Here is a 22,389-nt window from a genome sequence, read left to right as displayed (position 1 = left end):
TAACAAACCGATTCATCCTGCGTTATTGTAAGTCTCAGATAATCTTATCTATTATACCTTCAAGTGCCGTTTGTTGCTGCTCATGTGGCATTTTGGGCCTTTAAGGGGCTTTGCTTGGCAACTGTGGTCTAAAAAAAAATCCCATAACTAAAAGTATTTTTTTTTTGTCAAGAGTCAAAGTAAATGCAAACGTAAAAACACAACCTAACACGTGCCGACACCACTTGTTCTCAGATGCACCGTCCAATGGTGACCATGTACTTGAATTTTCCTTTTATACACAGCTCCTAGCCCTCCTTAGCCAATGGGAGAGGAGGTTCACCTTAAGCCATTACACCTGGCTGTCTACTTAATTAATCCAAAGTAGGACTGTGCAATAGGTTGCAATCAGCTGCGTGATTTGAAGAGCATGCAAAATTGACCAATGGTGAGCAAGCAATCAATCACCTGCTGGGGAAATGAGTCATACCCCCTGCACACGTGCAAGTCCCACCAATCGCGAGCGAGGTGGTAATTCTGCCGCCCTAATGAGTGATCATCGATTTTCCCACACGTGCACGTTAAGCCAATCCACAGTTCAGTCACAATTGCCATGCATTCGTCTTTTGCCAATGGGTGTTCTGACAGCTAGACAATTCTCAATCATGGCAGTCATTCCATTGTCAGCATGGTAGTCAACCTAGCTCCTGCACCACGTCACAGACCATACTTCACCATTACAGACCATACTTCACCACACAGGTTCGTGTGCGTTGGTGAAGAGAGCACCTTTTGTGTGAGCTCACACCGAGTACCTGACCGACAGGGGGGGGCCCTATTCAGCATACCTCCACAGGTCTGCAAGGCTTGCAAGCCTCTTAGCCACGTCAAAGCAGTGCCCCAATGAATAAACGTTAACAATTGCATGACATGAATTCACATGTCATATCATGTTGTTCCTGTCATTTCCAGTAACATTCAAAAGATGCGGTTTGCACCTAGCATTTACCCGCGTAAGATAATTTCACGTCAAATGACGTTGCGTACTCAATGCGGCGACGACCGTCCCTGTCCGCCCCCCCCTCCCCCCGCCCAGATCTGCGATTTTGGCGCGTCGCGCCTGCACTCGCACACCACCCACATGAGCCTGGTGGGCACCTTCCCCTGGATGGCGCCCGAGGTCATCCAGAGCCTGCCCGTGTCCGAGACGTGCGACGCATTCTCCTTCGGAGTTGTAAGTGCAACCCCTGGGGGATAGGAGTCGGGATTGACGTTGGCATCTCAAGGAGTTGTGGCTCGGTGGCGATAACTCCACTCCGTTGGTCTTCGAGCAGGGGGAGACCGGGGGAGATGGAGGGGTTGTTAATTTCGGTGTTCTGGCATTATTGAAAATTGCACACAAATTTGTGTTATTTTAAGTACGATTATCGGTTTAACACAAACTTCATCGACCTGCGCTGACCAGCGTGATGAAGTTTCAAATATCCCCCATGATGGACAATGGGTGGTGGAAGCCTTCATAGTGGATTGACCAAAGGCTGTGAAACATTTGTGAGATGGAATGGATTCATATGGCCACCCCTCCAGCCACTCAAGGCCACTACATTCACCACGGTGTAAAAGAAAATCCGGCTGTATTTCTTCAATCAAATCTAAACCCTAATTCACGACAACCCATTGAATCTATGGGAGCTGCATCATTACATTTTTAATGTATACCCAGGCGGTAAGGCATCTTGGACTAGTATGTGGACTAAATCTGCAACACGAATGTGATTCTCTATACAGCAAGACCTCGTTTAACACGGTGCGCGTTCTGCGTTCCGACGATGCGCGTTCCACGTTGGAACGGTGCGCGTTCCACCTTCCTGACGATGCGTAATCTGCATTGGAACGGTGTGTGTTCCGTATTACGACGGTGCGTGTTATAATAGTGCGCGTTCCGCATTTCGACGATGCGCGTTCCACATTGTGGCAGTGCGCGTTCCGCGTTACGACGGTGCGCGTTACCACGGTGCGCATTCCGCATTACGACGATGCACGTTCCGCGTGGGAACAGTGCGCGTTCCGCGTAACAATAGCGCATGTTCCGCGTTGTGTTCACTAATTGGAAGAACTGCGAAAGAGCGAAAAATGCGTGATAACGTGAACACCACACCTTCGGCGAGGACGTAGCGTGATGGTGAATTGTCTCGCGTGCCTGTCGCTATTTCTTCAGGTGCTGTGGGAGATGTTGACTCGGGAGGTCCCCTTCAACGGCCTGGAGGGTCTGCAGGTCGCCTGGCTGGTGGTGGAGAAGAACGAGGTAGAGCGATCGGGTCTAGTGGCCTCGCCGAACGTTGCTTTAACACTGCCACAACACTGGGGCTTAAGTCGAAGCGAGGGAAGTGTTGTGATGAGGATACGGATGTAGGTTGACATGGTGGCGATATGTTAACTACCTCGCCTGGTATGAACGAGGTCGTTGGTTTGAGCCCGACCCTGACGCCTATATATTTGGAGTTTGCATGTCTCTCTCTCCGGGGTCATGTGAATTTTTCTCCGGGTTCTCCGGTTTTTCCCTCTACATTTTGGCTGCTAGACATTTCCACATGATAGGCCACTTCGTTGAGCTATCATTTGTGGCAGCCAGATCGCTTAAAAATTGCTATACAGCTCAGTGGGCCTTACCTGGTAAAATTAAAAAAAAACATTGTTTAGTTTATAGTTTGGTAAGGCTGCATGATACATTGTTGTAACATACCAGAATCAGGATCTTCATTTATCCTAGATACATCCAATAAACTTTGTAAGCTCTTTTTCACAGATGTCCAGTCGGGGTGGGTTTATGAAGTTACAGCAGCAAACAATTACCATGCTTTGGATCCCCATTTTCACTTGGAAAGAACAAGTTCATATTTTTTGGTTGTTTAGTGGTTGTAAAGAAGTGACCGGGAGTAGAAAAAATGTTGACATTGCCACTTTGAACGTGAATGTAATTAAGTCTGGTTGGGTCTAAGCTGAGAGTTTAAAACAGGGGTGGGGAACGTCCGGCCCGCGTGCCGGATAAGGCCCGCGAAATCATTTGGTCTGGCCCTGCTAAGGCAACCGCAGGCGGGACTCGAAATTCAACAAATCTAGGAGCAAACCTGGAAAAGCAGTTGCGAGTAGCAACATCATCAATACCAGCTAACATCACACCCCTCACCAAAGAGAAGCAGTTCCAGCCATCACATTAGGGGTGAGTTAATTAAATGTTTGACCAAATATAACGGGCTAATTTTTAAGTTGATAATTTTGTATGGCCTGCGAATTATGTTATAATTATCAAAATGGCCCTTGGCAGAAAAAGGTTCCCCACCCCTGCTTTAAAACATCGAATGCATTCGTTAATATTTGATATATTCAGATCCCGCTCAAGCCTGGATAGTGCTCAGATTGGTGACAACCAAGTCTCATAGGCTGTGGGACTACATTATGAGCAGAAGTACGACTATGCCCATTGTTGTACTGTACTCCTTTATTGCAACGTTCAAGCTCCCGGCCTTTTACCAACCCACAATGACCAGGGTGAAGTAAGGTCAAACAGCCCCTTAACCCACTAGTGCAATGACAAAGGGCTGTATTTATGCTGCATACTGATTATAGACCAGTGTTCTTCGCTAATTTTCAGAGGCGGCCACTTTTGCCGATAAGACATCATCAGTGTGAGGGCCGCCACGCTTTTGAAACCATTGGGGTTTGACAGCATGATGATGATGGGGGGTGTTTTCACTGGCGGAGCCAGTGCGGGGGGGGGTGGGGTGGCACATGCCCCCCCAATGATCTGATCGAAATTAGGGATTTCGATCGGATCATTGGTGTTTATTAGTAACAAATTGGCATTTTGCGACCCCCACTGCCACTGTGTAGCATATTATTACGTGCCAGGGACTCTACGAGATGATAGGACAATAGTCCCAGTCCATAATTGGCAATAAGTAACGGCACAGCAGTTATAAGTGACTCAGAATTGTGCGCAGTTGCGTATACAGTACTCGAGTTCCCTGAAGACATACCTTCAGCGAGCGCGATGCCGATCACACACGGTTCGAATTCGACCCTCGATCGATGGCTGTGCCATCGCCGCACACGCGTCGAATAAAAGCAAGGAACAAGTCCTTACTAACATCTCCTATCATTTTTCATTGCTGGAGGGGTTGCTCCCCTACCTGAAAATCCTGGCTCCGCCATTGCGTGTTTTCACATTTGTGTATTGTCGGGGGCCGCAAGTTAGGGCCTGCGGGCCTTGCAATGAATAACACTGCTATAAACGATAACGGCTGTGCTCCACTTGCCCCTGATATGTCCGATACATTCCCTTCCGCATGGTGTTCCTTTGTTCAGAGGCTGACCATACCCAGCAGCTGCCCGCCTAGCTTTGCAAACCTCATGAAGGAGTGCTGGGAGACCGATCCAAAGGTAAGCCTCACTGAGTCAAGTCACACGTGTGTGTGCATGTGTGTGCCTGTGATAATATGAACGAATAGGATTTGCGTGCGGTGAGTTCTTAAATATTGAAACAGCATCTCAAAATTCTTCACAACACATATGAGAATGACCTGTTTAAAGCGGTGTAAGGTATAGGGTGAGGAGATGGGGGGCGAGCAGTGACCTGAGTTCAATCCCCGGCCACGGTTGACATCAGTGGTGGAGGTTATCTGAATTGGTCCTGGACCGCCACCCTTCACAAACCCGCGCCGACTGGCCACGGTGACGTATTGGTCAGTTGACGCGGTGTGCGCGGAAGGGATTGGCAACAGTGGTGTGAATTATGAAATGAGATAAAATACAAATTATATTATGGAGTGTGTCCACACTCCTTTTTAAATATTCCTTAAGAACCTAGTAGAGCGATGTCAGCCAAGCCGGTGTTTAAAAACTATATTTGCCAGCTCCACTCTTGAGTTAAGTGGATGCATTTCCTCCGTGCACCTCCCTTCTGCAGAAGAGACCCACCTTTAAGAAAATCCTGCAGATGCTGAACTCCATGGAGCATGACACCCTCCTCTCCAGCCTCTGCAACTCCTTTCTGCACAACAAGGCAGTCTGGAGGTGTGTGTGTGTGCGATCGACGCAGTCGGGGCACAGTCGGTGCATCTGCCAGTCATCTGAGTCAGTCAATCCATGGCACCTGGATCTGTCCTGTGACCTGTCAGCAAGCCTTCGACACTTCACATGGCCTCAGAGTGCACCTCGCGTGGCTCAAGTGCCATGGTGACGTCACCGCCACTTAGTGTTGAACGGCGTCTGTTGTTGTTGCGGTCGACACATGCTAAGTGGCCAAATGTGGTCAACGATGCTTCTTATTTATGCTTCTTATTTACGTAGTTTATTGTAAAAAAATTCAGTCATAGTCCCTATGATCACTGTTACATTGCAATTATGGCTTTATTTTTTGGTGATTTCGAAAAGTTTTTTGCTTTGGACATGTTTGTTTTGTTGTAGTGCGGAGTTAGACTGATAGCCTTAATCTAAGTTTTCTTGTGGTTGTTGTTTGATTTGCATCCCACTGGGATTTTTGCACACAGCGTTGGTGTACGGTGCTTTTTCAGGAATATTTTGCTGTTTTTTTCATGGATTTTCTGTTTGCAATGTCACATAGTTTAAGATGTTTTCTTGTTCGTGTTTTTGTTTTTTGTTTGTTGTGGTTGCACCCGATTCAAGAGCCGAATGGCTCACAGGGCTATACCAAATAAATAAACTGAAAAAAAAAAACTTACTACGCCCGAGAGGTCATGTAAGTAAAAGGATTTGCATGCATAACGCGCTCGCTTAAATGCCTCAGCGTCTCAAAGTGCCTTCCGTCACACGGCATCTTGTCTCAACCAAACCAGTGCCCTGCGGTCGTCTGTCCAGGGGACCCCCGGTAGCAGCGATCCCTATGCAGTACGAGGCGTACACACACCGTCATCTATAGTGAATAAGTCACGTGTGCTCGTGTCATAGACCATGACACGAGCACACGTGGCTTATTCCTTTTACAATAACGTTACGGGATCTTTAACATCCACTGTGACGCAGGCTGTGCGCAGTATTTTTTTGGTTAACACGCCCGCAGCATCAATCAGGAAGGCCACGAGGCTTGAACACGCGAACCTGCGCAACGCGGCAGCGGCCGCTTGACCGCCCGGCCGCCGTTCACTGTTCGCCACGCGTAATTTGTGTCCCCGCGGTGACGCCGCTAATGCTGCCGCCGCCGCCGCTTTTGACTGCCCGCCTGCGCCGCCAACCAAAGGGTGGAGATAGAGGCGACGTTGGAGCGGCTCAAGAAGCTGGAGCGAGACCTGAGCAGCAAGGAGCAGGAGCTGCGGGATCGGGAGCGGCGCCTCAAGATGTGGGAGCAGAAGCTCAAAGACCAGGGCTCGTCCTACGTGAGTGCCGTGGGGGGAGGGATATGGAGAGGGCTCAACCCTCGACGGCAGCCCATACGGTGGGAATGAGCGTTGTTTCACCGTTTCACTTAAATGGGGGACTTACCTGTTCGTGACTAGTTGTGCCAAAGTTCGTTGAGAGATGCAGGCTTGTTGTTTATTTTCTATTGAACCATTTTTAACAGTCGCAAACAGAGGACACGCGTAACTTGGGATGTTTTTGTAAATGTTTAAGTGTAATATGCTACCGTCAACTCTTCGTTAGCATTATCGCATTTTTATCTCTGATGCTGCTCGATGTGAACCATACATTCATTGTCAAATTAAGATGAATAAGCAGATGATACGCCTCCTTCACAACACATCTGTCTCTCCGCATAAAATATAAAAAGTGTTTTTTACACATCCCGTCAGCCACACCACCTTCTGAAAGTGCACAATGTCAGCAACATTGGCCATTTAATGAATATCCAATGAAAAGCAACTAATTGGTTTGTTATGCTTCGTGAAAGGTACACGTACTGCATATCGTGAATTGACGATAGAAAGATTATCGTTTACTGAAGTGGGTCACAGTTGCTATGCCAGGGTGAGGTGTGGACAAACCACTTGAAGTTCAAGGTTCACGCTGTTGTGTTTACAGACATCTACATCCTGTTCTCTTTACTCCTGGAGCGAAACGGATGTGGTGAGTAGAATTTTAATTGCCGGACCCTGCGCACAGCCACTGCAGAGCACTTAGCTCGCACGTGGCGTTTATTGTGCGCGCACAGATGGCAGGGTTCTTAAATAAACATTTTTCGTGCGGTGCTTTATTGTCATAAAGTGTGCTTTTTGGTTGTTTCCTGGTTTCTCGCAGGCCGACTGGATCCGCCAAATTAGTTGTAAGTGGAAAAATCACTCTGTTTCCTTCTTTGCCTCGTGTAAAAGCAATTCAGTCTTGCATCAGCTCTTGTTAATGGGGATAAAAGAAAACCGTGCCATTGCTCTTTAATCTGACTAACCCTGTCAAGCGCAGTTTATCTTGTTATTGATAGCTCAAAAAAACTTGAGATGCTCCACAAAAGAAAGGTGCGCACCATTTATACTTTGTCGTAGTTGTAAGTAGTAATTTTAAAATCGGCGATTAAGGTATTGATGCTGCCATGCACACATCGGCCTGCTTTTTTGCACATGGTGAAGGTGAACTCAAACGCAAATCAAAGAGCACTGAACGCACGAAGCGCTTTTCACAAATGAACCACACAATCGCTCGCTGATCTTGTCACGGAGCATAAACCATCATCATGCGAACTCCGGTCATCCTCGCAGCGACGGCTTTTGGCTGCTGGCCATCAACCAAAGACAGTCACTGCATTGCGCGTTTTCAGATCCGCTTCGGCGGCCGTCTGGAACGCTCTTCCGATATTAGGAAGCCACTGGAGCTATCTATTTTAAAATCTAGATTGAATACTCATTTATTTAGAGCTGCTTTTTGTGTTTCATTTGTTGTCTTCCCCTCACCTCCGATTAGCATGGTTGGCCACTTTCTGCACGATAGAAGTTCAACATACAAAGGAAATTAAATGAATGAGAATGCACTCATGTCTGATTTGGTCCAGTAGAGGGCACGCTTGCGTTGATGCCGGCCGTCGCTCAGGATCATGAGCGTTCCTACCGTGTGTGCGTGAGCTGGCCGAGCCGCTCAGTTCAGAGCGCTAAGCTGGAAACCGATGATATATCATTCTAGGTTTAAATCCGGGCATCCGCCGTCTGGAGTACCGCGTTCTCAAACGTAGTGAGTCTGTAGTTTCAGCACAGTCACCAAAGGCTGCGCTAAAAAATTGGTTCTGCACTTTAATTTGGCTTATTTCAAGTTCTAAGAATTACAATATTTGTGTTGACTGCCATGAGATATATTGTTTATGAAGTGTTATGCAGAGTGGATGGCAAAGTGCTAGTCCTCTTCTTTGTGGACCAGAGAGGACTTGGAGGTATCTCAGAAGTAGCTCCGTAGTGTCCGCTTCCGTGGGCCGTTCAAGAAGACGAAGGGGTCGCGCCGCTCTTGGACAGACACTTCGTCTGGCCGAGTGACGCAGATAGCACGCTTGGGATAAAGTTGGGTCGGAAACAACCACGAAAGTAGAAAAAATCCAACCCACAAACACACCGTGTGTACGCCGTGCGTGTTTAGCGGAGGCGAACGGAGACCTTGCGGTGTATGCGGAGCTCTTCCAGCAGCAGCACATCACGGGACAGAGGCTGCTGCTGCTGGAGGACAGTGACTTCCTCGCCATGGGCGTCAAGTCGCGTGGCCACATCCTGCACCTCAAGGTGACCGTCCCCCCCACCCCACTCCACTGCAGTGCTCGTGACCCCTCGTGACCCTCTCGCGACCCCCCGCGACCCCCTCATCCCCACCCCCCGTAGTGAATGCTGGCTGCTATTCTCACGCGATGCTATTCTTACTCCTGCCGCTTTTGCCGTAATACCCTGATTTACGTCTTCCCCCTTTCACGTCGTTTCGCAAATATGTCGTCACTTTATTATTAACACCTCTACCCGATTAGCGTCACCTCAACCCCACACGTCTCTGACAGCGTCGTCCGTCAATTCTCGTATCCGTGACCTCTCTGCCTTCGCCTCCTCCTACCCTCTAAATCGCTTTGACGTCATTTCGATATTCGATCACATTGCTGTGATCGTCATCGTTGTGTATTCACATTTTGAATATGCTACACTATTAAACATCACGTTGTAAGAGAGAGATTATTTTTACGAGATCCCACACCTTAGAGCCAAACCTGCCCCTTCCTGACATTCACGCTGATGGCGCGATGCACTTTGTGTGATTGTGTGATTTTAATTAAAGGGTATATGTAAAGGTTTTCTTCCATCATTGTAGAATTACAATTAGCTGTTTTTTTTTTAAATCTGGGTCGATAAAACTGCAGAAGGCTGTTGGGAACAATTGATGTCAGTGAGTCGCACCTGGAAAGGTCGGCGCGACACACGAGGGAGGGTGGGGGGCCAGCACCACACTTGGCCACCTTTGTCGCTCAAGTGCTGATATCTATATAAAGACCTTCATCTGTATGTACGTCTCAAAAACCTCTAGGGTACTTCCCGGCAAGGTATAACGCTGACATTTGGTACATAGGTAGCTTTTCAGACTCAAACAACAGGAAACATCTGAAAATCCATTATTTTTTTATTTTAAGGCCCCCAAAATCTCGATTTAAGTGCCCGATAAACATGTTGTGCATGTCATTCAGAAACCGTTCAAAATATAAGATTGTGGTTTTTTATCGTTTGATAAAGCGTTAAACAGCAAATAACATTCAAGCGAGAACCATTGTTCTATCTTTTATTACTCCTTGGTTCTTTCGGTAAAGTCACGTAGGTATAAAAATAAAAAAAATTAATTACGACGTTTCGGGCACAACATGAGCGTCCGTCATCAGGTGGGACAACCACAGCAAGAAACAATTGCTGAAGTGGGCAAAAGAGCTGCTGTAACAAGAGGCTATATTGGTAAGAGAGGAGGGGAGGAGCCAGGGAAGAGTGCAAGCGAAGACACCTGCATGACAAAATGCCGGAGTAGGGAGGGGAAGTGAGTGGGGCTGGGAGTGGGAAGCTGAAGAAACTGGAGATGCGGATATGAAGGCAAACTATAAAGCAGTTAACGTTGTACCTGGTTAATAACATCCAATGATTGCTCAATTTGTATCCATCTTCCCGGTTGAAGTTATGTCTATGTTTATATATCTGGATGGCTTCATGAACAAACCTTTGATAGTAGCCTGAAGGTTTTCAGAGTACCTTGGTCTCGGAAAAAAACAATATCATGCGAGCCCACAGCATTATAAGTGGTCAGCCATGGCGGATGTATTAGTTCTGCTGTGTTTCAGGTCTGCCTTGTGTTCGCGAACACGGTCCGAGATATGTCGTTTCGTTTCCCCAATGTAACAGCCACCACGGGTGCAACTTAGTTTGTAGACTCCAGGATATTGCATGTCAGGAGTGACATCCTTCACAGATGGGATTAGATCACGGATTTTGTGTACTGTATTGAATCGGACCTGGATCTTGTGTTTGTTTAAGATTTTGGAAATCTTTTTGGTAACACCTGCTATGTATCGTAACGTGATGGTTTTAATCGGCATCTCAGAGGCTTGTTTCTCCATGGTTGGAGAAACAGCTTTGCGAATAATGCGGTCCGAGTACCTATTCATCTTGAGGGCCTGGTGTATGTGTTCCAGTTCACTGGCTAGGTGGTGTTGGTCAGTAATGCAGTGGGCCCTATGGTGTAGTGTTTTGATAAGGGAATTCTTCTGTGCCGGGTGGTGGTGGGAATCAGGTTTTAGATAGGAATCTGTGTGGGTGGCTTTCCTGTAGACAGTGTCCCAACGAGCCGTCAGGCCTCTTCTCAAACAAAACATCCAGGAATGGTAGCTTGCTATACTTCTCCACTTCCATGGTGAATTTGATGGATGGGTGTATGGAATTAATGTGGTTGAGAAATTGGTTCAATGCTGGCAGGCCATGTGGCCAAATGACGAAAGTGTCATCTACATATCTCTTCCACGTAGGGTGTCTGGATGGCATCTGTTTCAAATTTCCCCATGAAAACATTCGTGATCACTGGTGATAAGGGGGAACCCATGGGGGTACCTTCATTTTGTTTGTAGAAAGTACCATTTCAGGTGAAGTAAGTGTTGGTAAGGCAGTGCCTAACCAGAGTAGGAACATCAGGGTTCAGTCCCTGTTGCACTAAATCTTCAATTATTGTTAAGGTGTCAGGCACAGGAACCTTGGTGAACAGAGAAACTACATCAAAGTTGACGAGAAAATCATCCGGGGACAGTGAAATGTCCTTGATTAGAGAGACCAAGTGAGCTGAATTATGTACTGCTGAGGTAGTCTTGCCAGTGAATGGAAGCAAGGTATCAGACAGAAAGCGGGCTTAAAGCAGTTTTTAACGGAAAAAATATGCATTTTATGATGTTCAAATCTGAATAATTCGAAAACGGTAAAAGATAGGAGCTTCCCCTCAAAGAGTTTTACGTGAATAAATATTTGTTCTTTTTAATAAAAAAACACACAATCTTTAAATTCAGTGGTTTCTGATGGGTAAGTTTTTAAATATAAGAAGTTGAATCAAGTCGTCAACAATTTGTTTTCTTTCGTGTAAAAAAAAATGGTGGAGTAGTTTGTGTCTAATCATAGATAATTGTACCATTAATATTTCTATTTAAAATTTTTAATTAAAAGATACTATTTAAAAAAAAATGTAATACAGCTCTCACTACATGGAACATGTATGCAATGCAATATATAGTACTCAGATTTATTTAGTAGAATGTTACTTTTGTATTTAAAATGTTTTGGTACAAATCTTTATTGACTGAAATTTGACGATAACAACTAATACAATTTTGATTTATTTTTTTATTTTGCCTGGCAAAGACAGGCTTTATGAACTAGTATATATTCACACACTGCACTAGATTCTCATTTAAGGCTGAGTCGACCGAGAGGAGGCCCACGATCAACGGTTCAAACATTCCGTCACTGTTATTGGCAGCGAGCGGGAATCATACCCGGGTCGCCGGGTTCGCAGCGCAGTGCGATAACCATTGCGCCGCCACTCCCCGTCACGCATAAATCTACACGCACACGCCGACATGCTGGGTGGTGTGAAGGTTTCATCACACGAGCATCATCTGTCCAAACCTCCGCGTGTTGGCAACGCATGTGTGTGCCAAGATTTAAGTCCCAGGCGGTCACCGAAATCTCCGCACCTCCGATTAGCGTGGTTGGCTGTGTACGGTGTGAAAGAAGTTAAACATACAGTATGCACATAAAACATGACGGGTGTGACTTTCACACGCATCAGTCATGCGCTGTTGAAGATTGCTCAAAAAGCTTTTTGATAAAAAAAACGTAATCGGAAAGTACTATGTGGCCAACCTTTCAACCATGCAGTTCAAACAGCTGTCTTAATATAATTAGTTAATTATGCATGACACCGTTATTGATACCCTATATTTTTGTCCTCACAGAAAGCAATCGGGAAGCTCTACCAGAAATTCATGGACCTGGTTCATTTCCCACCTCTCATGCAGGTAAGGACACGCATGCTGTTATACACTCTCAATAACTATGGTAATTAAACTGCCAGGCATGGACGATGCATATGCCTTGCTTGCTCATTTGACTGATGTCACCGTTGGAAACTTTGTTTCGCAGGAGCTTGAACCCGTCTCTCCTCCCGATTCCAGCGAGGAAGAGGTCACCTTGGAACTTGTCATTGGCTACCACATCATCCCAGGAAAAACACTGCAGGTGCATCTCCTATCCGGTGTTTTGCAATGAAACGTTAACATTATAACAGCCATCGATTGGTTGACTCATCCAACCAAGCAGGGTCGCCGCCCTCCGTTCTCTCGCTCTGAAGAAGCGACCACACGCTTACGCTCGCATTGCACTCCTCGGCTGCTCATCCAAGCAGCGCCAGGCGCCCCTTTGCCACCGCCGCACGGAAGACGTGGCCTCGTCGCGGGGCGGCTGGCCTCGTCTCACAATCGCCGCAGCACCTTTTGGTTAACCGTTGAAACAAAGGCGGTCATCGCATTGCACGCTTTCAGATGCGCTTCTGCGGCCGTTCGGAACGCTCTCTCCTTCCTATGTCAGGAAGCTACTGGAGCCATGCACTTTTAAATCATTTAGATTGAAAAGTAATTTCCTTAGAACTCCTTTTTCTGTCGAGTTTGTTGTCCTTCCCCCCGCACCTCCGATTAACGCGGTTGGCTACGTGCGGCGCGAAAGAAGTTCAACGTACGTACATACACACACGCAATCATCCCTCGCACCTGTTTCCCCCCCTCCATCCCTCCTGCAGCAAATTGAACCCGTTTCTCGCGCATCATCCGACTAGATGACAACCTGCCCGCCGTCCTTGGGCTGGCGCCACCGCACGCCGAGATTAACGCAGCAGGCCACCCGCGGCACTCGCTTTCTCCCCCACCACCCCCACCCCTCCTCAAACATTCCGGCCGCCACTGACTCGCTCGTACACCGATTCGTACTCGTGCGTGGGCCTGCCTTTTGTTGGGAGGCGAGCAGCTGTTTTTTTTTTGGAGGCTTGCGCACCTCTTAAGAGTGGGGGGGGGGGGCACTCTCCCCCCCCCCTTTCCAGCATTGTGATGGTGACAGGGAGATGGCTCTCTCGGAGTGGGGTCGCGTAATTGCCCCCCATTTGTGTCGCCGCTCGCCCGGGGAGGTTGGCGCGCCCGTGGCGACGCTTTGGAAGCGGGTTTCTAATTATTGTTCTGCTTTTTTTTCCTTCTCTCTCGCTCTCTTCTTTTTTTAAAAATAAAATTAAAGCAAAAAAAAACGAAATAGGCAGCAGGTTGTTAACAGTTCAGTAAGTTTGTTCACTGGCACAGCAGGTGGAAATGCGTGGGCCGTGCAAGTAAAAAAAAAAAATTATGGAGATTTATTTATTTATTTTAAATAAATAAATATAAAGGGGGGAGTGGAAATGTAGCTGATCGTTACAGTCGTGTGAATCTGTGCAGAGGAATAACATTTTCTTCATGCATTGATTTTATGCATGGAATTAAACGTGCATGAATCCTATTTTTACAAATGAGAGCGGTTGTCATTATGTCTTGCAGAGGTACCGTGATTGGAGATTCAATGAGTTGTTGCAATTCATCACAATTAGATTCAAGAGTACATTTTTACATTTTGGTGAACCCATTACATTACACGCAACATATATACGAAGCGAAAAACACTGCTTCTTACGCCACGATTTTCCGAATCAATATTAAATGATGGATCCACCATCGTTTAATAACGATAATAATTTGGATTTATAAGGCACCCTTGAAAATGGAGCTCAGAGCGCCATGCATGTTAAGGAGGAAGGAATAAGTGACAAGTAATCAGGGAGAGAGGCTAAACAGACTAGATAGAGAACTAGAGAGAGGGGCCTTGCTAAACGGGTGGTGGGGTCTTCAGCCGGGATTTAAAAGTCTCTATTAACTGCCAGTTCCTGACCTCCAATGGCCCGGGGAATTCCCAATTCCTGCCCGTCGTGCAAACAAAAAGTTTCTGCCTGCATTGCGTATGACACGAATAGGATTTTTAAATAGTTTTGGCAGGTCACACATTAACACACACCTTAGACATCTCTGTCACTACAAAAGCCGCTTGCAGTGGCAGAATTGACTGAGCTCACTAAAATTGTGTTTGGCAGGTTGTAAATATTCCCTGATAGTAGCCAATTAGTGCTGCTAAGATGCTTGCAGCGATCTGACAAAGACAATTTTAATTGGCAGTAGGTTGTTCGCAGTTCAGGAAGTTATTTCACTCTCATCACCGGCATCTCGTGACGGACAACTTACTGTTTGCGGGCCGGTTGGAAGCGGTTGGCGGCCTCATGTGGCGACCGTAGGCGGGATATAGCGAAGTATCCAGGCTATATCTGGATTGTGGGTTGTAGGATTGCCCCACCCTCCCTAGTCTACGGTAACAAACCGTGCTCATGTGTCACAGGACTGCAAGTGGAAGATGTACATGGAGGTCGATGGCGATGACACCTTCATCAAGGAAGTGAATTTCCACCTCTCGGCGCCTGCGTCGAACACTATCAAACTCTCGCAGGTGAATCGATGCGCGCAGAGTGAGTAAGGGGAAAATCTGCACGTTCGGAACATTCGTGCACACGTATGTATTTATGGAATGCTTTCCAACAACCGTGTGCCCCAGGAAGTATCTGATCATCGGTACGGATGCCGAACGGGTAGGTGTCAGGGGCAAAGCTTGTTTGCAGATTTACTAACAGTCCTTTTTGCATGGTCTTTGTATTTCAGAGTTTGACCAAATTGGCTGATTTTAAATGCCTTGTGTGTTAAACTGTGTGTACCCTTGATATTTTAAAGATGGCAATTCTCCTGCTGTGTATCCTACTGCTATCCCTCCCGGCCATATCTAGTGCCATACTCAACTCTATCACCGGCAACCCTCGTTACTTCTCGTCCATACTTGTTGCTCAATGTGCCACTACACCTGCTAATGAAACAGCTTATAGACACTTCTACACTCCATCATTGTATCCTTTTAAACCCTATCTCTGTCCCATTACTTCACCAGCACTCCTTCCAAACTTCATTCTGCTCTTAAAAATATTGCCATCTGCGAGCTGCTGCTATTCGTCCAAGGTTCGCCGCTCTTCATCCTTTCACAGAAAATCCCTGTGCAAACTATTAATTCTACTTTTCTTATTTCTAGGAGGTATTGAGCTTCATCCTGGCCCAAATGTAAAGAACTCGTATAATTCTGTAGATTTTTCTGGCTGAAAAGGTGTTGGTGTTCTACAGGTCAACATCAGAGGGCTTGTGATTAAATTAAGTCAACTAAAACTAGAAGTGGAAAATCTGGACCCGGACATTTTTTTGCCTAACAGAAACATTTCTCACTCCTGCCGTAAATGACTTGTAGATTACGATTGACAACTACAACCTTTTTCGGCTAGACCAAGGGTCTAAAAGAGGTGGAATTGCCATCTATGTTCGTAATACTATTGCATGTTAACCAGCTCACTCTTTGTTAAAAGAATGTTGCTTTGAAGGTCTGGCTCTCAGAATAACTCTCCCAAATAATCAATATATTGGTAGTGTGCTACTATAGACCGCCGAGTGGTAAGGATGTTGAAGCTGCGTCTGCACTGAGAGAGCTTCTTGGGGGCCTCCCTAAAGGTGAAATAGTTTTAGTTGGTGATCTAAATTGGAATTGGCTAAACCCGCTGGCCATGGCCACAAATTTTGCAGATGAATTTAACCTATTTCAATTAATAAATGTCCCCACAAGACCCAACCTAAAAAATCTGGGACAGTCATCTCTGCTTGAAGTCCTATTGACAAATGCCCCTCACAATTTCACACTGACTGGTGTTCTGGGTAATAACCTTAGTGATCACTCCTTCATATTTGGGGTGAGATCATCAGCCAGACCCAAGGCCCCCCCTTAATTGGTTGAGAAGCACTCCATGAGACACTTCAGCATACAGGCATTTACTAATGATGTGCTTCACTTGGATATTGACAAGGTATGTGATATCCCCAACCTGACTACGGCTTGGGAGACCTTCAGGTACACATTTCTCCAAATTCTTAACAAACATGCTCCGTTGGTTAGATTTAAAATGAAAGGCAACCGCCCACCATGGTTTGATCCTTTGATTACTAAGCTCATGAAAACTAGGGACAAGGCTTGGGCATGTGCTCAGAAAAGTAATTTGGTCAATGACTGGCTAAAATACAGGATGTTAGGGAATAGATGCGTCAAAAAAATGCGGCATGCAAAAAATGCTTACTTTTCCTCCGCTCTCCTGGAATCACATGGCAATGCCAGGATCTTCTGGAAAACAATCAAATGTATCAAAAAGGCATCCAACACAGATAATCTGCCCATTGCGCTTAACCGAAATGGGGACTTTTTCAGAGCCCCAAAAAGTAGTCGATAATTTTTACATTCATTTTTCTGAAGCTGGTGACCTTTTTGATAATGTATTGGGAGTCACCCCTGCTCATGCAATTTCCTACATCCCTGTCCAAATATTAAACGAATTTAGTTTCCAGCCTATCCACGAAAGTAATGTTCTAAAACAACTGTCCTACCTCAAAGGGTCCTGCTCTACCGGAGCGGATAGTATTCCCGTCTTTGCTCTGCTAACTGTTGGTCACCTAATATACAAACCTATAGCCCACATTTTTAATCTGTCCATCAAAGAAGCATCAGTACCTCTAGAATGGAAACATTCTTATGTTCGTCCACTTCACAAAGGGTGCCCTAAAGATGATCCAAATAACTACCGACCTATCTACATTTTGTCCCCATTGATGAAAATTTTTGAAAAATTATTGAGCTACCAAATTAGTAGTTTCCTGTCCGACAATCTATTACATCGAAACCAATCTGCGCTCCGAAAAACAGCACCACATCTGCTGAATTAGACTCTCTGAATCATATTTACAGTAGCCTTGATAATAAGCAGTACTGCACCAGTCCATTCTTTTTGGCTTGTCCAAAGCCTTTGATACAGTGGACCACAACACCCTGCTTAGTAAACTATGTTGCCTCCGTTTCTCCAAACACGCAGTAGAATGGTTAAAAAATTACCTCTCTTCTCGCACCTAAACTGTATTAACAGATGGTTGGAGGTCAAACAGTGTTAAGATAACAAAAGGGGTTCCACAGGGTTCCATCCTCGGCCCCCTCTTGTTCTCTCTTTATGTCAATGACTTGGGCACTGACCTGGATCATTCCAGGGTAAATCTGTGTGCAGATGACACGATTCTGATTACTGCTGGCTGCTCTCCGGATGACGTGATTGCTAAGCTCCAGGGTGATTTAAAAAAACTACAACATCAGCTAGTTGCTCTTAAACTAGTCCTGAATACCTCCAAAACCAAGGGGCTATGCTTCTCACCAGGACTAAAGCAGGAAGTTATTTTCCCCCAATTATATTCTGTAAATAATCATCAAATAGAGCAAGTCAAGATCTGTAAGTATCTTGGGGTCATCTTTGATTCAAACCTGAATTTTCAAGATCACATTGATTATATTGGTAAAAAGACAAAAGTAACAATTGGTTTTCTGTATCGACACAAGCACTGCTTCCCCCTATGTTCCGTTTGGAATTGATAATAGCTACCATACTGCCTCTACTTGATTACTGTGACATCGTGTATAAATCAGCCCCAGGTACTGTATTGAAGAAGCTTGATTCCATCTATCACTCGGCCTTAAGATTTGAATTTAACTGCCCATATAGTACTCACCACTGTGATCTCTACATTGGGTAAAACTTAACATCTCTTAATGTTGGACGGCCTGTGCATCAGATCTTATTTATTCACGATGTACTTACGAAAAAATCTGGAGGAAGGGCCTTTTCTATTGATGCCCCCAGGGTCTGGAATGCTATCGCCAATAAACTGCAACTTGGATCACTACCTGCGAGATCTTCACTCAAAACTGCTCGAGAGGAGTTGTACACCCCTAGCTGCAACTGCTATTCAGAATGGCCTGAAATTAAATTTATTATTCCGGATGACCACTGCAAAGTATGGTCTTGAGTTTTAATAATAGTGTGCTGATCATTAAAGGTGTATTGAAAAATGTAGATTCTGCTACTGATACTCCAGCTGTTATGGAGTGACTCATGCAGCCAATTATGGCTGAAAAGTTTGGTCGTACATGTCATGTATTTCGTTTATTGTTAAATTTGAATTACAGTTCCTATGATCACTGTTACATTGTTTTTATAGCTTTATTTTGGTGATTTTGAAAACGTTTTGGTTTAGCCATGTTTGTTTTTTGTAGTACAGAGTTAGCCTGATAACTTTAATCTACATTGTCTTATGGTTGTTATTGTTTGACTTGCATCCCACTGGGATTTTTTGCACACAGCTTTGAAATACGGTGTTTTTTTCTGGAAGACTTTGCTGTTTTTTTCAGGATTTTTCTGTTACGTGCAGTCACTTTAAGATGTTTCTTGTTCATGTTTTGGTTTTGTTGCGGTTGCACCCGAGTCAAGAGCCGCATGGCTCACAGGGCTATACCTAATAAATGAAACTGAAAACTGAATCACAAGGGAGAAACACAAACAAATAGACAAAACAATGTCTGTGCCCTTATTGAAACGGCTGTACGCCGTATGGACCTGAAAACTCAATTTTCCCTGCACAAGAATACGGAGTACACCGTCTGGGGTGACAGGTATACTAAACAGCGGGGTTGGGATATCTTTGTCTTTCGGTAAAGTCACGTTGAAGGGAAACAAAATAATAAAATATATATAAAACACTAAAAATTCTCACGACGTTTCGACCATAACACAAACGGTCGTCATCAGGTGTGTCGGTTTGCATTAATTAATTTATTTTTAAACGCTGTATTTATAAAAAACGTCAGCGCCACGCGCAGCGATTTGGCAGTTTATTTAGAAGGACTAGTCCATCTATGTTCTGAAAAGAGGAGGGGGGAGACGAAAAATTAATGTATGCTGTCTGAAAGCCACTGTAAGCGTGAACAATCAATTAAGACCTGAAATGGTTAATCAAATCTTTCCAATGATTGCTAAGCCAGAATCCATCTTCTCGGTTGAAATTGTCTCTGTGCTTGTATATGTGGATAGCCTCATGAACGAATCTCTCATGGTAGCCAGATGGCTTACAAAGAACCTCTGTCTTGGAAAAGTCAATGTCATGTGAGCCTACTGAATTATAACAATGATCTGCCACGGTCGAGGTGTTGGTCTTACCGTGTTTAAGGTCTGCTTTGTGTTCACGAATGCGGTCCGAGACATGGCGTTTGGTTTCTCCAATGTAACTACTACCACAGAGGCAACTTAGGATTTTATATTAATATACTTTAATATTATATAATAAATATAACTTCATGCTTAAATTTAATTCAAATTGGGTCACCTTTACTCTCACACTCTCCCCCACTCTCCATTATTAGAATGAACTATGAAGCTCTTTTTAACACATGTCCAATAGGGGCTGGTCAGAAAGTTACAACAACAAAAAAAACGACGGAAAGTCACTAAAGATAAACACATTCGCGACAGAAAAACAGCTAATTAGTTGAAAGCCTCTAACTTGAATTGTGAAGCATTACAAACCGTTCGTTTTTTAAATGTTCGTGTGCTTGACGCATTGCTGCGGATCGCCGCTGCATTTTCCCCAGCCACCGTTTGTGATGTCGAGATGGACCGTGGGTCTCGCCGAGGGCCAGACAGTGGAGTGTGTCGTCACCTACGCGGTACGTTTTGCAACGCCTCGCCGCCCATTTCGCCAAGGAGCATAAACCATCGCGCGAACTCCGGTCATGCTCCCAGCAGCAGCAGCAGCAACAGCGGCGGCGGCGGCTTTTAGCTAGCCATCGAAACAACGGTGCTTTTAAGATGCGCTTCTGTGACCGTCTGGAACGCCCTCCCTTCCGATATTAAGAAGCCACAGGGAGTGATGGACTTTTAAATCGTCTAGATTGAAAACTAATTTCTTTGCAGCTGCTTTTTGTGTTTCGTTTTTTGTCCTTCCCCAGCACCTCCAATTAGCAAATCACTCTCCCATATCTATTAATCCTATTATTTTACCGGGTAAGGCTCACTTAGCTATATACCTCTTTTTCAGAAGCGACCTGACCATCACAAATGATAGCTCAACAAAGCGGCTTATCACGAGGACATTTATAGCAGCCAAATACTCTAAACACGTTGATTCTAAATGTCGAGGGAAACACTGGAGGACCCGGAGAAAAAGCCACGCGACCACAGGGGGAGCATGCAAACTCCAAATATACAGCAGGCGTCAGGGTCGGGAGCTAACCCATGAGCTCCTGTATACCAGTCGAGGTAGTTAACATCTAACCACCTTGGGGCCCATCTAACCTCGCGGGAGCCCATTGAGTTTCGTTATATTCCTTACGCGCATTATGAAAGAAAGATTAGTCGCAGTACTTAGGGACGGCCATTAATTAGTTTTTATTTGTGGAACTTTAGCAGTTTATTGACAAAAGGGCTGTACACGTACACATGTGCACGGCACCTTTTGGAACTTCCAGTTTTCATGAATGCTTACTCGTTTCTTGCACTGTGTGGTTCTCCATTCATGCCGTTCCAGTGGTAGTGGTAGTGATGGTGTATGAGCGGTGGGACAGTGTTTAGCGCGCTGCCCTGCGAACCCAGATTCCCGCTCACAGCCAACATCAATCACGTATATTTATATGAACCGGTCCTAGTGGTGTGTAAACAACATCAGCAATTGGGAAGATAAAGGCTGCCGGGCACGTTGGTGGAAAGCTGTGCACCCCCTCCCTCGGGTGCCGTGCCGGCCTCAATAACAATAATAGGCAATCTAGATTTGAAGTTTTTGTGACTGCAGGGATCCATACTCTTTGGTTCTTTTGGTAAAGTCACGTAGGTATAAAAATAAAATAAATTAAATCACGACGTTTCAATTGCAACACAAGCAATCATCATCAGGTGGGAAAACCACAGCAAGAAATGTTTTTTTCTGAAGTGGGAGAGAGATACCGTGGTAAGAGGTTATATAGGTAAGAGAGGGGGGAAGAGCAAGGGAGGGGGGGGAGCGTTACGTGGACGCTCGGAGAGGGAAACGTGAAGCTAGGATGGGGGGGAAGTGGGCGGTGCTGAGAGTGCTATTGATGAATGGGGGTGGGGGGGGGTGGGGGGAGGACGCTTCAACAAAGTAGCAACAGTACCAATAAAGGCAACAACCCCCATGCAGCAGCAGTGCCAAACGCTAGGGATGTGGTTAACTCGGCAAAATAGATTAGTGCCCGGTAAATATGGTGGAACAACCATAAAGTATTTTAGATTTTACCTGGTTAATAACATCCTTCCAATGATTGCTTAATTTGTATCCATCTTCTCGTTTGAAGTTATGTCTATGTTTATATATCTGGATGGCTTCATGAACAAACCTTTGATAGTAGCCCGAAGGTTTGCAGAGCACCTTGGTCTCGGAAAAACAATATCATGAGAGCCCACAGCGTTATAGCAATGGTCAGCCACGGCGGAGGTATTAGTTCTTAGTTAATAATAGGCACACGCCATCAGAACTTGCCCCCAAACCAGTCCATTGGAGACTACGCTGGGGGGGTTATCTTTGTCTGTTGGCGGTGCAGGACAGCGTGCGGTCACCGGCGTACACGCGGCACGTGCACGCGGTGCGCGCGGGCGATGCCGCCGCCGCCGCGCCGCACATCGAGAGCGTCGCGCTGCGTGTAAAGCCGGCGCCGCCGAGCCGTGGCCGCAAGACTCCGTCGAGCCACAGCAGGCGCAGCTCCGGTGAGAGCCCACACCACTGCGTCCGGGAGTCGGAACTCGGTGCCACCGGGTTGACCTTTTTTCTCGTTCCGATGACGTGCGTGTACGTCATCACGCCACCGTGGGGCACCACTTTGGCGAGATGTTAACTACCTCGCCTGGTAT

At 45.8% G+C, this 22,389-nt stretch overlaps 1 protein-coding gene across 2 annotated transcripts in view; it reads left to right on the top strand.

The window, feature by feature from the left end:
- The window catches only part of LOC116943805 (mitogen-activated protein kinase kinase kinase 20-like), a 39,353-nt gene that overhangs the window by 8,831 nt on the left and 8,133 nt on the right, over nucleotides 1-22,389 (top strand). For both annotated transcript variants that reach the window (XM_032957022.2, XM_032957023.2), the window contains exons 7-19: nucleotides 1,076-1,213; nucleotides 2,198-2,284; nucleotides 4,345-4,419; nucleotides 4,946-5,052; nucleotides 6,236-6,371; nucleotides 7,015-7,059; nucleotides 7,231-7,255; nucleotides 8,545-8,684; nucleotides 12,416-12,478; nucleotides 12,603-12,698; nucleotides 14,919-15,026; nucleotides 20,121-20,195; nucleotides 22,083-22,245. In XM_032957022.2, the coding sequence (XP_032812913.1) occupies nucleotides 1,076-1,213; nucleotides 2,198-2,284; nucleotides 4,345-4,419; nucleotides 4,946-5,052; nucleotides 6,236-6,371; nucleotides 7,015-7,059; nucleotides 7,231-7,255; nucleotides 8,545-8,684; nucleotides 12,416-12,478; nucleotides 12,603-12,698; nucleotides 14,919-15,026; nucleotides 20,121-20,195; nucleotides 22,083-22,245 (1,258 nt within the window). The remainder of the gene's footprint in view (nucleotides 1-1,075; nucleotides 1,214-2,197; nucleotides 2,285-4,344; nucleotides 4,420-4,945; nucleotides 5,053-6,235; nucleotides 6,372-7,014; nucleotides 7,060-7,230; nucleotides 7,256-8,544; nucleotides 8,685-12,415; nucleotides 12,479-12,602; nucleotides 12,699-14,918; nucleotides 15,027-20,120; nucleotides 20,196-22,082; nucleotides 22,246-22,389) is intronic.

The sequence above is a fragment of the Petromyzon marinus genome, chromosome 19 (assembly GCF_048934315.1).
Source record: "Petromyzon marinus isolate PM22_M1 ecotype Great Lakes invasive population chromosome 19, UKy_Petmar_22M1.pri1.0, whole genome shotgun sequence".
NCBI lineage: Eukaryota > Metazoa > Chordata > Hyperoartia > Petromyzontiformes > Petromyzontidae > Petromyzon > Petromyzon marinus.
Note: the sequence above shows the minus strand (reverse complement) of the source record. Positions and strands in the feature narration are given on the sequence as shown.